The 13,876-nt window shown below is 39.5% G+C and overlaps 1 protein-coding gene across 3 annotated transcripts in view; it reads right to left on the bottom strand.

Moving 5' to 3' along the window:
• The window catches only part of FOCAD (focadhesin), a 471,722-nt gene that overhangs the window by 311,516 nt on the left and 146,330 nt on the right, over positions 1 to 13,876 (bottom strand). For all 3 annotated transcript variants that reach the window (XM_033919504.1, XM_033919495.1, XM_033919513.1), the window contains one exon: positions 10,112 to 10,372. In XM_033919504.1, the coding sequence (XP_033775395.1) occupies positions 10,112 to 10,372 (261 nt within the window). The remainder of the gene's footprint in view (positions 1 to 10,111; positions 10,373 to 13,876) is intronic.

Genomic DNA, 13,876 nt, shown 5'->3' on the forward strand with positions numbered 1-13,876 from the left:
GGATATCGATGGAAAAATCAGACCGAATGGGTAGAATGAGTTTGATGGTGCGCCAGACCTGTGACCAAAAGGAAACAAGGACAGGGCAGGAAAAGATCATGTGATGAAGATCCCCCACATCCGATAGGCAATGCCAACAGTCCGGCCCGAAACATTTTATTGGGAGTCCATAAGACTTTATAGGATAAGAAGTATAAAAATTGAGAAATACTTGATGATGCTGTGGGGCGAACAATTTTACTAAAATAATGGTCCCAATCTCTGTTCGAACCTTGCCATGTCGTGTGAGTAGACCAGATGTCGGTTGCCTTTTTGGATCTGGGGTACAAATGGGATCTAAGTTCCTTATAAAAGAGGGATGTGGTGTGACCTAATATCAAACCCGCTCGTGATGATGTTAGGAAAGCAGATGTCAAAGGATAGTCAAAAATAGAGGGAGAGCATTTTTTCAAGCAATGGGATAATTGAAGCCATCGAAAACATTCCGAGGGAGGAAGAGCAAAGTTATCCATAAGCTGGGAGAAGGATAAAAGGGAGCCATTATTTATTATCTGATTTAGCGTCCATATACCCCTATCTATCCACCGCTGCCAATGAATAGGGCGGTTACCAATTTGAAATTGGAGATTATACCAAAGGGGAGAGGAAGTGATGATCCAGTGATTCGAATGAGAGACAAGATCAAAGTGTTTGATCGCATGAAGGGTAGCGCAAATGGTGACGGAGTTAGGGGGTAATGAATGCATGGAGATGTATGGTAAACAAGAAAGAGGAATGGGATGTATGAGGTGTTGTTCAATGTAGAACCAGGCAGAGTGGCGCTCTTCTGGATTAGGGTCTTGAACCCAAAAGGAGCTATATCGGAGTAAAGCAGCAACATGATAAAGAAAAAAGTCGGGGAAACCCATCCCCCCATCTTCCTTAGAGGATTTAAGAATTTTCAAAGCAATACGAGGGTTTTTTTTTTTACACCAAAGATAATCTGAAAGTCTGCTTTCGATAGATTTATAAAAGTCCTTCGGGGCTAGCCTAGGAAGCATAGATAAGTAGTAATTGACAATCGGAGTAATGGTCATTTTTATCGCTTGCAATCTCCCCCACCGTGACAGAGATAAGGGGGACCACCTTCTCAACAAAGCATCCACCTTAGAAGTTATGGCAGACAGATTAAGAGACATCATAGTATCTGTATCTTGATGAAAGAGGGTTCCTAAATATTTTAAAGATAAATTAGCCCAATGAAAAGAGATTGAACCACAGTCGGAAAGAGAATTAGTATCATTTAAAGGCATAATTTTGGATTTATCCCAATTAATACGATAACCAGAGCAATGTGAAAACTCAGAGACCAATTGGAGGAGCGCAGGAATAGAGGAAGCAGGTTCAGACAGGAAAATAAGTAAATCATCTGCATACGCTAGAGTTTTAATCTGTGATGTCCCTACAGGAATACCTATGATACTAGACTCTTGGCGAATAGCCAACAGGAGAGGCTCAAGTGCTAAATTAAAAAGAAGAGGGGATAGTGGGCATCCCTGGCGAGTACCTCTGTGGAGATGGACAGGAGTAGAGAGAGAATCGTTAATCCGCAAACGAGAAGAAGGTTTGGCATATAGCAATCGCACCCATTTCACAAAGGTAGAACTACAACCAAACCACTGAAGAGTATTAAACAAGTGGGACCATTCCACCATATCAAAGGCCTTTTCGGCGTCTAAAGAGAGAGCTACCATAGGAGCGGATGATGAATGAGCGATATCTATCACAGCATTAAAGGTGCGCGTGTTATCTCCAATAAAGCGATTTCTCATAAAGCCTACTTGGTCAGGATGAATGAGAGAGCCTAAAACTTTATCCAGTCTAGAGGACAATATTTTAGCCAAAATTTTACAATCAGTATTAAGAAGCGAAATGGGTCTATAGTACGCTACTTTGGTTTCATCTCTCCCCGATTTAGGCAATACTATGATATGGGCTTCCGCAAAACATCCCTGATCCTCCGGGAAGAGAAAGAGATAATCGTAAAGCTGCTTTAGCAAAGGCACCAATTCAGCAGAGAAGGTTTTGTATAGTTCCATTGGATACCCGTCAGGACCTGGTGATTTGTGAGAGGATAAAGATTTTATGGCTTTCACAATTTCAGACTCTTCAATAGGGGCGCCAAGGTCAGAGGCCTGAGACTGTGATAGGGAAGGATGGGAAAGGTCCTGAAAAAAGTGAGAATCAGCCTCGGACGATGAAGTCATGGATGATGTATAGAGAGTCTCATAAAACTTTGTAAAGAGATTAGATATAGAGGCATCATCGGTAGCAGATGAACCATCATCACCAACAATAGCCGCAACTCTGGCGCATTGTTTACGATTGGCTAGGTAACGAGCCAAAAATCGACCAGATTTATTGGCAGACATATAGGTACCTGCTTTAGAAATCAGAAAGTCATTCTGAGCCTTGGTTCAGGATAAAAGATTATATTCAACTTTTTTGTTAATTAAGGAAGGAGGAGGTTGACTAAGATTAGCTTTAATCTGTTGCGCTTCTAATACCGAGATGTCTCATTCTAGGTCATTCAATTTAGCGGATTTGGTCTTCTTTTTCCAGGCCATAAAACTAATGATCTCCCCTCTAAGACATACCTTGAAAGTTTCCCAGATAGTGTTAAAAGAGGTAACAGATGCAACATTGTTGTGGAAAAAGTCAAAGGTGAAGTTACGAATTTTATCTAAAAAGTGTTGTCAGAGAGAAGGGAAGAATTCAAGCGCCAAAGATGTTTCGGACGTGTATGTTGCAATTCAATGTGTAAACCAATAGGAGCATGATCTGATAGAATAATAGGATGAATTTGAGATGCACAAACAGAAGGAAGTAGAGATTTGGAAATGAGGAAATAGTCAATTCTAGAATAAGAACGATGAGGTGCTGAATGAAAAGTAAAGGAACGATCCTCTGGATGTAACAGTCTCCAGGGATCACAGAGACCCAAATCCTGGATAACATGATGAAGTTCAGTCCACATTTTAGAGATACGGAATTGAGAAAGGGATTGTCTATCCTTGAGAACATCAAGAGGAAGGTTGAAGTCGCCCCCAAGCAAAAGAGGATGATCAGAAACATTCAGTAATGTTTCACACAAGGAAGACATAAAAGAAGGCATGTCAATGTTAGGAGCATAGATATTTATAATCTTGACCGTTGCGACTACCCATCTGCCCTCCAAATCAGATGATTGGTGAACAATTTGGGCCTGTAAGGAGTTTTTAAATAAAATAGAAACTCCTCTCTTCTTGTGCAACGCAGGGGAGAATAAATGTATACAGTATCCAGGAACCTTGAGGTTAGAGCAATCCCTAGAGTTAAGATGAGTCTCCTGTAGTAGAAGAACATCGTAATTTTTCAATCTAAGATAGTCCATAATTTTTTTACATTTAAGAGAATGATTAATACCATTGACATTCCATGAAGCAAATTTAAGGGACGTCATAAAGATATAGCGGGAAACATATTGAGTAAATTTCGTAGGAGTAGATGCCCACCCTGCTGCAGGCTATGACAGGAAAATAAGAACACAAGGAATCAGGATGAAGGAAAGAAGTAGAAAGCCCTCTCCAGGAAGAAAAAGAGAAAAGAGTACAAACCAGTTCGTCAAACATGAGACTGCAGGACCATAAGGGCCCACTTCCAAAGATCTTTATGAGCAGTGAACTAACAAGCATCATTCTGAAGGGTCAAATCCTAGGTTATACAGAGTATGTGGAATATAACAGTAGATAATATTAAGGAGAATGTGAACTTACATAATCTAAAAGTAGATTGAACAGACGCTTACAATCAGAGCAATGAGCAAGATAGATGTCACAATTCATACTAAACAGCAAGGCATACCATCTGATGCACCATGTGAAAATGCAATACTAATGAAACTAACAATGCATATAGATTGCATACAGCATAGGAGAACGGATGTAAAAATGCACTATTTCAAAACAATTCGGTAAGAGGTATCTTGAAACAACATTAGTCTGTAATAACTAATCAAATATATGCAAGGAGCATAGTATATAAACAGCAAAATGCTAGCAAGGTGGAGCCAGGCAATAGGGTTGAAAAATGAGAGTGAGAACAACAGCAACCGTGAGCAATAACCTTCCATAGAAACAAGGTAAGTGAAGATAACAACCCCATACATGAGAGCGCTCAACTCAAAGTAAGAGTCATCTGAACCAAGTCAGAAGATAACAATATAAATACACAAGGAATGGAGAAATTTCATTAAATAATTATCCACCAGTGAAGCTAAAAGAAAAATTTTTTTTTTTTTTTTTTTAATATTTTTCTTTTTCTTTCCCTTCTTTTTCTCTTCCCTTTCCATTTCTTGATGGCAAGGAAATAAGGCAACATGAAAGTGCAGTCAAATATATAGCAGAAGACCAGGTAGATAATTAATACATTAGATTCAAAATATAATTCATGATATCAGTCAGGTAAGTATAAGGCAATAAAAAACAAGAGAAATAAAGTGCAAAGATATAGGAAATAAGGAACCGTAAAAACCAAGGTAAGAAGTATCATGAATGTACAAACAGTATGAACAATCGATAGAGATAAGAAATAGTAAATTCATGAGAGATATGTTAATATAATACATGAACATATCACTAAAGGAATAAGAGATAATGAGAAAAGCCACAAAGGTAGGAATGGAGAGAATAGCAAGTGCATGGTCAAATATATAAGTAGAAGATCAGGAAAATTAATAATGTATTAGAGTCAACATACAATTCATAATATCAATGAGATAGAGGGCAATAAATAACAAAATGGATAAAATGTACATTTAGAATAGTTAAAAAACAGAGAAAACCCAAGCAAGGAATATCAAGGTATATATTAAATGTATGAATAGTAAATAGGGATAAAAGATAAAAGAAAAATTCATGAGAGAAACGTAAAAATATCTATAGCATAAAACATGGGGGCAAGTATACAAGTCGGTACATAAACAAAGTCAGAAGAGGATAGAGGTCAAACATTTATTTCATAGCATTCAAATATAAATAGACCGGGAAGGGCTGCGGATGAGCGGAAGAATTCAGGAAGGTAGCAGTTCATCGGGAGAGGAGAAAGGACAGAAAGAGATGGGAAGCAACAATTGATATAGAATAGAAAGCAGAGTCGAATTATGACAATAAAAGGAGAAGGAAGAAAAGGAAGAGTAAAATGGCGACAAGAGGAGACAGGAAACACCAGAGAGAGCTCTCGAGTGCCCGACAGGGTAAGTCCAGAGAAACAGTTAATAACAGCACAATTAATGAAAAGACAATTTGGAGAATAATGAACTTGGTCAGTACAATTGATGCAGACATCGGTGCAAAAATAAATATAAAAACAGTCAGTGCAGCATAAGAATAGTCCCTGAGCTATGTCAGTCTGAACATAAGGAAGTCCGACGTGAAGAAAAAGGGTTCAAGTAGATCCAGGAAATCTAGAAACGCAAAAGAGGAGCCAGGAGCCACTATAAGGAGAGACGAGTCAGAGAAGAGCGCAGAAGGGCTTAGACAAATAAAAGTAACCCTGAAACAGGACAAAATATAGCTTGAAGTTGATGTAAGGTCTCAAATCATGCAGCGTGAGGGTTGAATCACAGGAACCATCAATCGGAAGGTCTCAGTAGCCAGTCATAGACAAGTCACCCCATTTTGATCTGATGGACCCACTTACGGAGAATCTCTGGGTCAGTATAATTATCGGTCTTGTTATGGTACGTGACCCTGAATCTCGCAGGATAAAACAATCCGTATTGCGTGCCAAGGTCCTTAAGCTCCTGGCGCAGGGCTAAGAAGGCCTTTCGTTTTGCAGCAGTGGACGGAGCCAGGTCGGGAACAATGATGATTTTGCATCCCTGGTGAAGCATGGAAGTATTCCCCTTAGCCGCCGTTAACACCTGGAGAGTGTGTTGGAAACGCAGGACCTTGACAATAATGGGTCGTGGGTGTTTGTTCCCTGGAGACGGAGTGGATGTGGAGCGGTGTGCACACTCCAGCTCAAGCGCGGGAGTAAATTCGAGACCAAGAAATTTCGGAAGCCACGAGGCAATGAAAAGATAGGGTGTCGTTTCCTTCGGCCCCCTCGGGCATCCCAAGTATTCTCAAGTTGCATCGCCGGCTCCGATTAGCCATATCTTCCAGATCAGTGGTTAACTTTAGTATGGCCGCCAAATTGGCGCGAACAGCCGGCATGTCGTTTTCAACTGTTGAAAGGCGAAGTGAGAGCTGTTCAAAATGCTGTTGAGAAGCGACAATTTGTGAGTGAATGGATTCCAGTTCAATTCGCATGTCTTTAGAGATGTCTATGTGAGATTTCATCATAGTTTTAAGGCTCCGAAGTTCAGCGAGAATCGAGTCGTCGTCGTCCACGTGGTCATTGGAGCCTCCGGGTTTCTCCGGGGACGGCGGTGCCGATTTAAGTCGTTTGCTGGCAGGTATAGGATCTGCTTTAGTTTTTTGGGTAGCCATCACAAGCACAGGAAATAGAGAAGTGCAGCTGTAAAATTAGATATGTTAAGACCTACTAAAAACCAACGGTCCTAGCTCGATATTCTGTAAAGGAAGTGGGAGCTCACAGTTCACGCGGCCATCCTGCTTCAACACCAACCGGAAGTCCTTGGTCTGCAATATTACTTATTTATGTATTTAATGGTTTTAGTTTTGCATGTTTTTAAGTTTTCATGATTTTATACTAACATGGTTTTTATATGTTTAACAACAGTTCTTATTGCCTCTGATGCAGCTCCTGGAAGGGGTGAACATGACTGTACTGGGCTATTTAAGTGTAGTTTATTAATAAATATTTTTGAAAAGACATTTCCATCTGTAAAAAGGAACCCAAACTACTGCTGCATGATGCAAGGTTCCATATTAGGAGTCACCACCCAGGAAAAAGATTGTGATCCATTGAAAATCAGTGTGCAGCAGCGGCTAAGAAAGCAAACAATGTTATGAATTACTAGAAAAAGAATGAAGAACAAAACTGAGAATGTTACAATGCCTTTGTATCGTTCCACAGTGTGACCAAACCTTGAAATTTGTGTGCAATTCTGGTCACTGCATTTCATAAACACAGAACAAAAATTAGAAAAGGCACAGAGAAGGGTGATAAAAATGATAAAGGGGATGGGACAACTCTGAGAGAAGGCTAAAAAGACTAGGGCTTTTCAGCTCAGAGAAGAGATAGCTGAGGGGAGATATGATAGAGGTCTATAAAATACTGAATGGAGTGGAATAAGTAGATGTGAATCATTAGTTTACTCTCTCAAAAAATACAAGGACTAGGGGGCACACAATGAAGCTATTAAATAGAAAATTTAAAATTAAAGAAAATATTTCTGCATTTAATGTATATTTAAAAATCTTGAATTCATTGCCAGAGAATGTGGTGAAAGCAGTTAAGTTTAGTAAGGTGTAAAAAAAAAAAAGTTTGAAAAAGTTCCTAAAAGAAAAGTCCATAAGCTATTATTAAGATGAACTTGGGAAAATTAACTTCTCATTCCTAGGATAAACAGCATAAAATCTGCTTTACTCTTTGGAATCTTGCCAGCTACTTGGACCTTGATTGGCCACTGTTGGAGACAGGATACTGGGCTTGATGGACCTTCAGTCTATTTGAGGGGACAATTTCTCCAAATGGGTTATTTTTGAACACTCCCTCAAATCAATTCTGAAAAAAGGCTGCTGGAACCAGCCCCGTGCTTGTAGTACGGAATGTGTTTTGCTAACACATAGGGTGTCGAATTTCTGGCTACAAATTTGTTTCATCTAGGCTCAGAACACACCTTAAGCTTGGGATTACCCCAGTGTTCTGGGATCCAATGCAGCAGACAAATTTGATTCCTTGGACAAGAGTTCATATGTAGCCTTTCCAATACTGTCTCTTGAAGCACTGTTTCCATTTACATCAGTCTTATAATGTCCATCTTTCTTGACAGAAGAAAACCATGGTAAATGTGAGCTGGTGGTTGGACAGTCACAGGAATCCCATTAAAGACTCCAGATTGAATAGTACTCACTACAGACACCAGTTTTCTCAGATGGGCACTGCATTGTTTGGATAAAATAGTGCAAGATCATAGAATGACCTTGGTTGTCCATCGATCATTTGGAGAATCAGTCCATAGTTAACACTTCACAGGCAATGAGAGTTTTTTCAGACACCACAGCAGTGGTTTATGTCAACTGTCAAGGAAGAACAAAAAGCTTAGAGATAGCGCCAAGGAATCCAAAATGCTGTTTCAGTTGGCAGAAGCTTACCTTCAAGCATTGTCAACAGCTCACATAGTAGGAATTCAAAATATTCCAGCAGATTTTCTATTGAACCAGGGGGATGGGAGTTATGATGGACTTGAAGGCATCATGTTACAATGCCAAAGTTACAGCATATTTCAATTGTAGGAAAGACCCATAGGCTTGGATAAACCCTTGATAGATTTCTTCCTTGGTCTCTAATGAGATAAGTCATTAACAGACTAACAACTCATTCAGATTTAGCGATTCTAATAGTGCCAGACAGGGCCAGACATTCAATTAAACAGATTTTATTCATCCAAAGTCAGAAGTCTCTCTTACCACAAACCAGAGGTTTTCTTTGTTAGGAAATAATTTATATGGATGACTCCATCTACCTTCTAACTTATGGCCTGGTCCTGAGATGTAGAGATGATAAAAACAAATTACTTTGTCCTTCTTACAGGACAGGCCTCAGAAAGGATTAGCTTCTCTTAAGGTTTAAATGGTATTCTGGCACGCTTCTGTGCTTGACTGCAGGAAGGCTCCTTAGATTCACATACAGATATAATTTGTTTTTTTAAAGGAATTCCTCACTTTTGTCCACCTTTATACTATATAGCTCCATCTTGGAAACTAAACTTCATTCATCATGCTTTATCTGGTTCTCCTTCTGAGCCTATAAAGGCAGCTTCATTAAAAGATCTTTCTTTGAAAACCGTTTTTGGGTAGCCATTTCTTCTGCCAGCAGGATTTCAGAGATATAAGTTATATTACATTACATTAGTGACTTTTATTCCGCCATTACCTTGTGGTTCAAGGCGGATTACATAAGAGGTTATCTGGACATTTCCAGAAGAGTTACAGAGTTGAACGGGTTACTTCGGGGGACTGAAGAGCTTCCTGTGGTGTTAGTTTGTTTTGATGGATTTCATGTAGTGATCTTTTCTTGCACTTTACAAAAATGGGAGTATCAATCAGAGTTGTTCCTCTTTTCTTCTGATAGTGGTCTCAGCCTTTCATGTTAATCAAGTTAAACTTACCTCCCATTCACAGGGAGAATTGGGGAAAAGTATTTAAGCTGTTGAGATTCTTAGTTTACAGAATCTTGATGGATCATATAAAGATCATTAATGATTTCTGAAGATCTAAACTAAACTAAACCTTAAGTTTATATACCACATCATCTCCACGGATGTGGAGCTCAGCACGGTTTACAAGAACTTAAAATATAGGAAGAGAAGGAAAAAAAAGGTTTACATGAACTTATATATAGAAGAAAATAGTAAGGGGGGATAGAATTACATTTTAGTGAAAAGCCAGGTTTTCAGTTGCTTGCGGAATAATTGGAGGGAGCCCAGGTTCCGCAGCGGGGTAGTAAGGTCGTTCCAAAGACCTGTGATTCCGAAGAGAAGGGATTTTCCCAATTTGCCTGCATAGCGAATACCGTGTAGAGAGGGGAAGGATAGTTTATACCTTTGGGCAGGTCTGGTAGAGTCAGGACTCGAGGAGTTATAAGATAGTGGGATTAAGGGAGGAAGGATGCCGTGAATTTAAAAAAGATATACACTTTGTATATATTAGACCCAGTGGTCACTTAAGCTTTATACCAATAACAAACTCTGGCATCTGAAAAAATGAATGATTTGCCATTAATAACAAAGTATTTTAGATTACACATGCCACTAAAAAAATATATAAATTCCCATTGCTACAAAGACTGCATATACCATTACAGTAAAGTATTTAAGTACTATTCTGCTGGATAAGGCATAAACAAGAATATTTACTTTTTCCAAAAATGCATTAATAAGCATGGAATGTCCAATACTAACCTGTGAGGAATCAGTTTCAGCAACTTGCGTAACAACACTCAATACATCACGAAGAATCTCCCCTTCTACGTGAACTAGAAGGTATGCCAACAGAAGAGAAATATGTATGGGAACTTCAGACATTAGAGGCAACAATGACTTAATGGAAGATAACCAATCACGCACTGCTGTGCAGTCTTCTTTCATAGTCTCTGACATCCTCCAGGTTGTATACAATGAACTATACCAGCTGGTTATTGGAAAGACAAGCTTCCAAGGATGCTGTGGAGAGGAAGGAAAAAGAGGTATCAATCCAAGTGCAATAAAATATTTTTAAATTCATTCCAAACTTCAATCTAGAAAGAGAAAACACCTTGGTATAAAGTTTTATATCTGTACAATGCATATAGATATACATAATGAATTTTTAAGGGCCTTCATTCTTATAACTTAGAAGTTACCTGGGTAAATAACAGGAATAACATTTGGTCTCCCCATTGCCAAGATTTTTTAAAAATTTAGTAGGATTTATCATCTTTTTGAAGAAAGTCACCCAAGGCGGTACACTTCTCCCTCCGAATCCGCGGTTTCATATTCGCGAATTCAGTTATTTGTGATTTTTTTTTTGCAAAAAAACTATTTTAATTTTTGGGCGATTTAAAGCCGTCCAAGCCTCCCTGGAACCTTACCTGGTGGTCTAGCGGTGAAGCGGGGCAGGAGCGATCTTCCTATGCAACTGCCCCGTGCAGAGCCATCATCAGAATGGCTGCCGTGAGTTCCCGTTGTAGCCTCGAGACTACAATGGGAACTCACGGCAGCCATTCTGATGACGGCTCTGCATGGGGCAGGAGCATAGAAAGATCGCTCCTGCTCCGCTTCACCGCTAGACCACCAAGTAAGGTTCCGGGGATGCAGGAGGGAGGCGGGGGTGGGTCAGAGATGGCTGAGAAGTTATTTGCAATTTTTTACACTTCGCGGTCCAGTTCTGCACCTAACCCCCGCGAATACCGAGGGAGAAGTGTATACTATAAGAATAAGCTAGATGCAGACAACAGACAATTACAGTAGTAAACATAGTCAAACAGTATTCATTATAGAAAGCTATGCTATAGAAATAATTAATAGTGGTAGTAGTAGTACTTATAGTGCCAATACAATACACATTAAAACACCTTGATAAACAGCATAGTGTATAAGCGTATATATAAAGTTCTATTTGGTCATATGGGAAAAAGAATAGTTATAGGGCAAGTCAGTAAGGTAAAGTACAAATAAGGATTTATCAAATTCCCACATGTGCTTTCATCTGTAGAATTTGTCTACATGTAAACAAGGGGTACCACAGCATGTACTTTAGAATTCCCAAAGCTAATTTTCAAAGGAAAAATGCATGGTAGTTTGAAAATTAACATGAAGGCCTGTGGTTACAACAGTATCCATGAACAAGAAATCGAATCAGGGTTATGAAAATTTCCTTTTGCTAGTACATCTTACACTGAAGGAAAAAGTAGCAGTACAAACATAGAAACATGATGGCAGATAAAGGCCAAATGGCCCATCCAGTCTGTCCATCCACAGCCTCCACAATCTCCTCCTCCACCTAAGAGATCCCATGGCTTGTCCCATGCTTTCTTGAATTCAGACACAGTTTTTGTCTCTACCACCTCTACCGGGAAATTATTCCACACGTCTACCACCTTTTCTGTAAAAAAAAGTATTTCCAATAAAAAATAAATTTAAAAAAAAAAAAGTATTTCCTTAGATTACTCCTGAGCCTAGCACCATCTTAAACTCATTCTATGCCTCTCACTTTGGAGTTTCCTTTCTATTGAAAGAGACTTGCTTCTTGATTATTTATGCCAAATAGGTATTTAAACGTCTCTATCACGTTACCTCTGGTTTCCAGATTTGGGGGTCGGGGGTGGGGAGTGATTGACTGGGGGTCTGTGTGGGGTATTTGTGAGTATGTGAGTCAGTGTGCTTGGTTTGAGTAGAGTGGTATGAGTGTTGTCCCTCCTGGGGGGCAGTGGCGTACCAAGGGTATGTGGCACCCGGGGCCCATCATTTTTTGACACCCCCCCCCATGTAAAAAAATATTTTTTGTAATGACCATGAAACGGAATAAATGGTCAGAATAGAAACAGGCAGTGAAAATTTTCTTATATTCCAAGCATAACATAACATAAATTATGTCTGAATTGTCATGACATCAGAAGTACATATGGAGTAGTTGCAGGTGATGCTTGGGACAGTTCTGATTGTGTTAGTTCAGTTTTATGTGTTTTTTGAATAGAAAGGTTTTTATTTCTTTTTGAAGGTTTTGCAGTCTGTGGTCGATGTCAATTGGTTGTAGAGTTGGGGGTCGAGTGTTGCAGCTCGAATGGCTAGGAGGTTGTCGAAAAGTTTTTTTCTTTTGACGTTTTTGGTTGGAGGGTGTGTGAATGGTGCGTGAGTTCTCCTATGTCTGTTTGAAGTGGATTGAATTATTTAGCTGAAGAAATTAGTTACCCCCTCATCCCACACACATTAATTCTCTTCCATTTTTGTTCCCATTATAAAAAACACTGATAAGTTCCCAGAAAAAAAATACATTAAAATAAGAAGTGAAAACAAAGGCCCCTACAGATGAGAACATAACATAAGAATAGCCTAACTGGGTCAGACCAATGGTCCATCATGCCCAGTAGCCCATTCTCATGGTAGCCAATCCAGGACACTAATACCTGGTCAAAACCCAAAGAGTAGCAACATTCCATGCTACCAATCCAGGGCAAGCAGACACTTCCCCCCATGTCTTAATAACAGATTATGGACTTTTCCTCCAGGAATTTGTCCAAATCTTTCTTAAAACCAGCTACACTATCTGCTTTTACCATAACTTCTGGCCACTTCATTTTTAAGTTTAGATCTTTCCTTTCAAACAGAGACCTTGCTAGATGTCAAATACAGCACAAGGTAACTTCACATGGACTTAGCTGTGCAGGAAATGTGAATTTCCTCATACACCCACCATATAGTGCAAAAATGTGCAAAGGTCTGTTTTTTTCTTTCGATCACTACATAGCCTAATGCCACACAAGCAGCGCTGTTACAAACATATTCTGTAGGTCAATGCTAAGGATAACAAAGTTTCCTTCCTTGGACCAGAAGGAGATATTGATAAACCACTGGAAGAGATCCCAAAACAACACCCAAAGACCCACTCAGTGTGTGAACCAGTTGAGTGGAGTGGACTAACAGGAGGGTGGAAATGGGCCCGGAGTTTGCTCAGCAGAATTTCCCAGACCACCTCTTCCTCTCAACACATTGACACGCTGCCACCATCACCACTAGGAACACCTCACTGGGTAGGCCAGCTATGCTATAAACTTTATAAAACACATTATTATATTTTCTTATAAAACACATATTTTAACTGAACTCTCTGACATCCTCAGCCTTTCCATTCACAAAAATAGAAGGAAGAAAAGTTCCTGTTTCCTGCTGTCTCATGTCCCCGGCCTATACAATATTTTTTTTCTGCAGACCCTTCAAAAGTCTGACCAAATCCTCGTTTCACTTGCATTATAAAGTACTGAGGATGCCATCTCTCCCCAATCCCAGGTCCTAAAGTCTAAGACAGTAGCGCAAACTAATGCTGCCAGATTCAGGAAAAAAAATTTAGATTCGATTCAGCCTATTGAATTGGTTTTTCAATTCGATTTTCCTGCCCAGTTGGGTGATTTTTTTCAAAACTCCTGGTGGGTTTTATAGCTTTTTCACCCCCTTTGGCTTCTCCTAACCACA

This window comes from Geotrypetes seraphini, chromosome 1 (genome assembly GCF_902459505.1).
Source record: "Geotrypetes seraphini chromosome 1, aGeoSer1.1, whole genome shotgun sequence".
In the NCBI taxonomy this organism is placed as follows: Eukaryota; Metazoa; Chordata; class Amphibia; order Gymnophiona; family Dermophiidae; genus Geotrypetes; species Geotrypetes seraphini.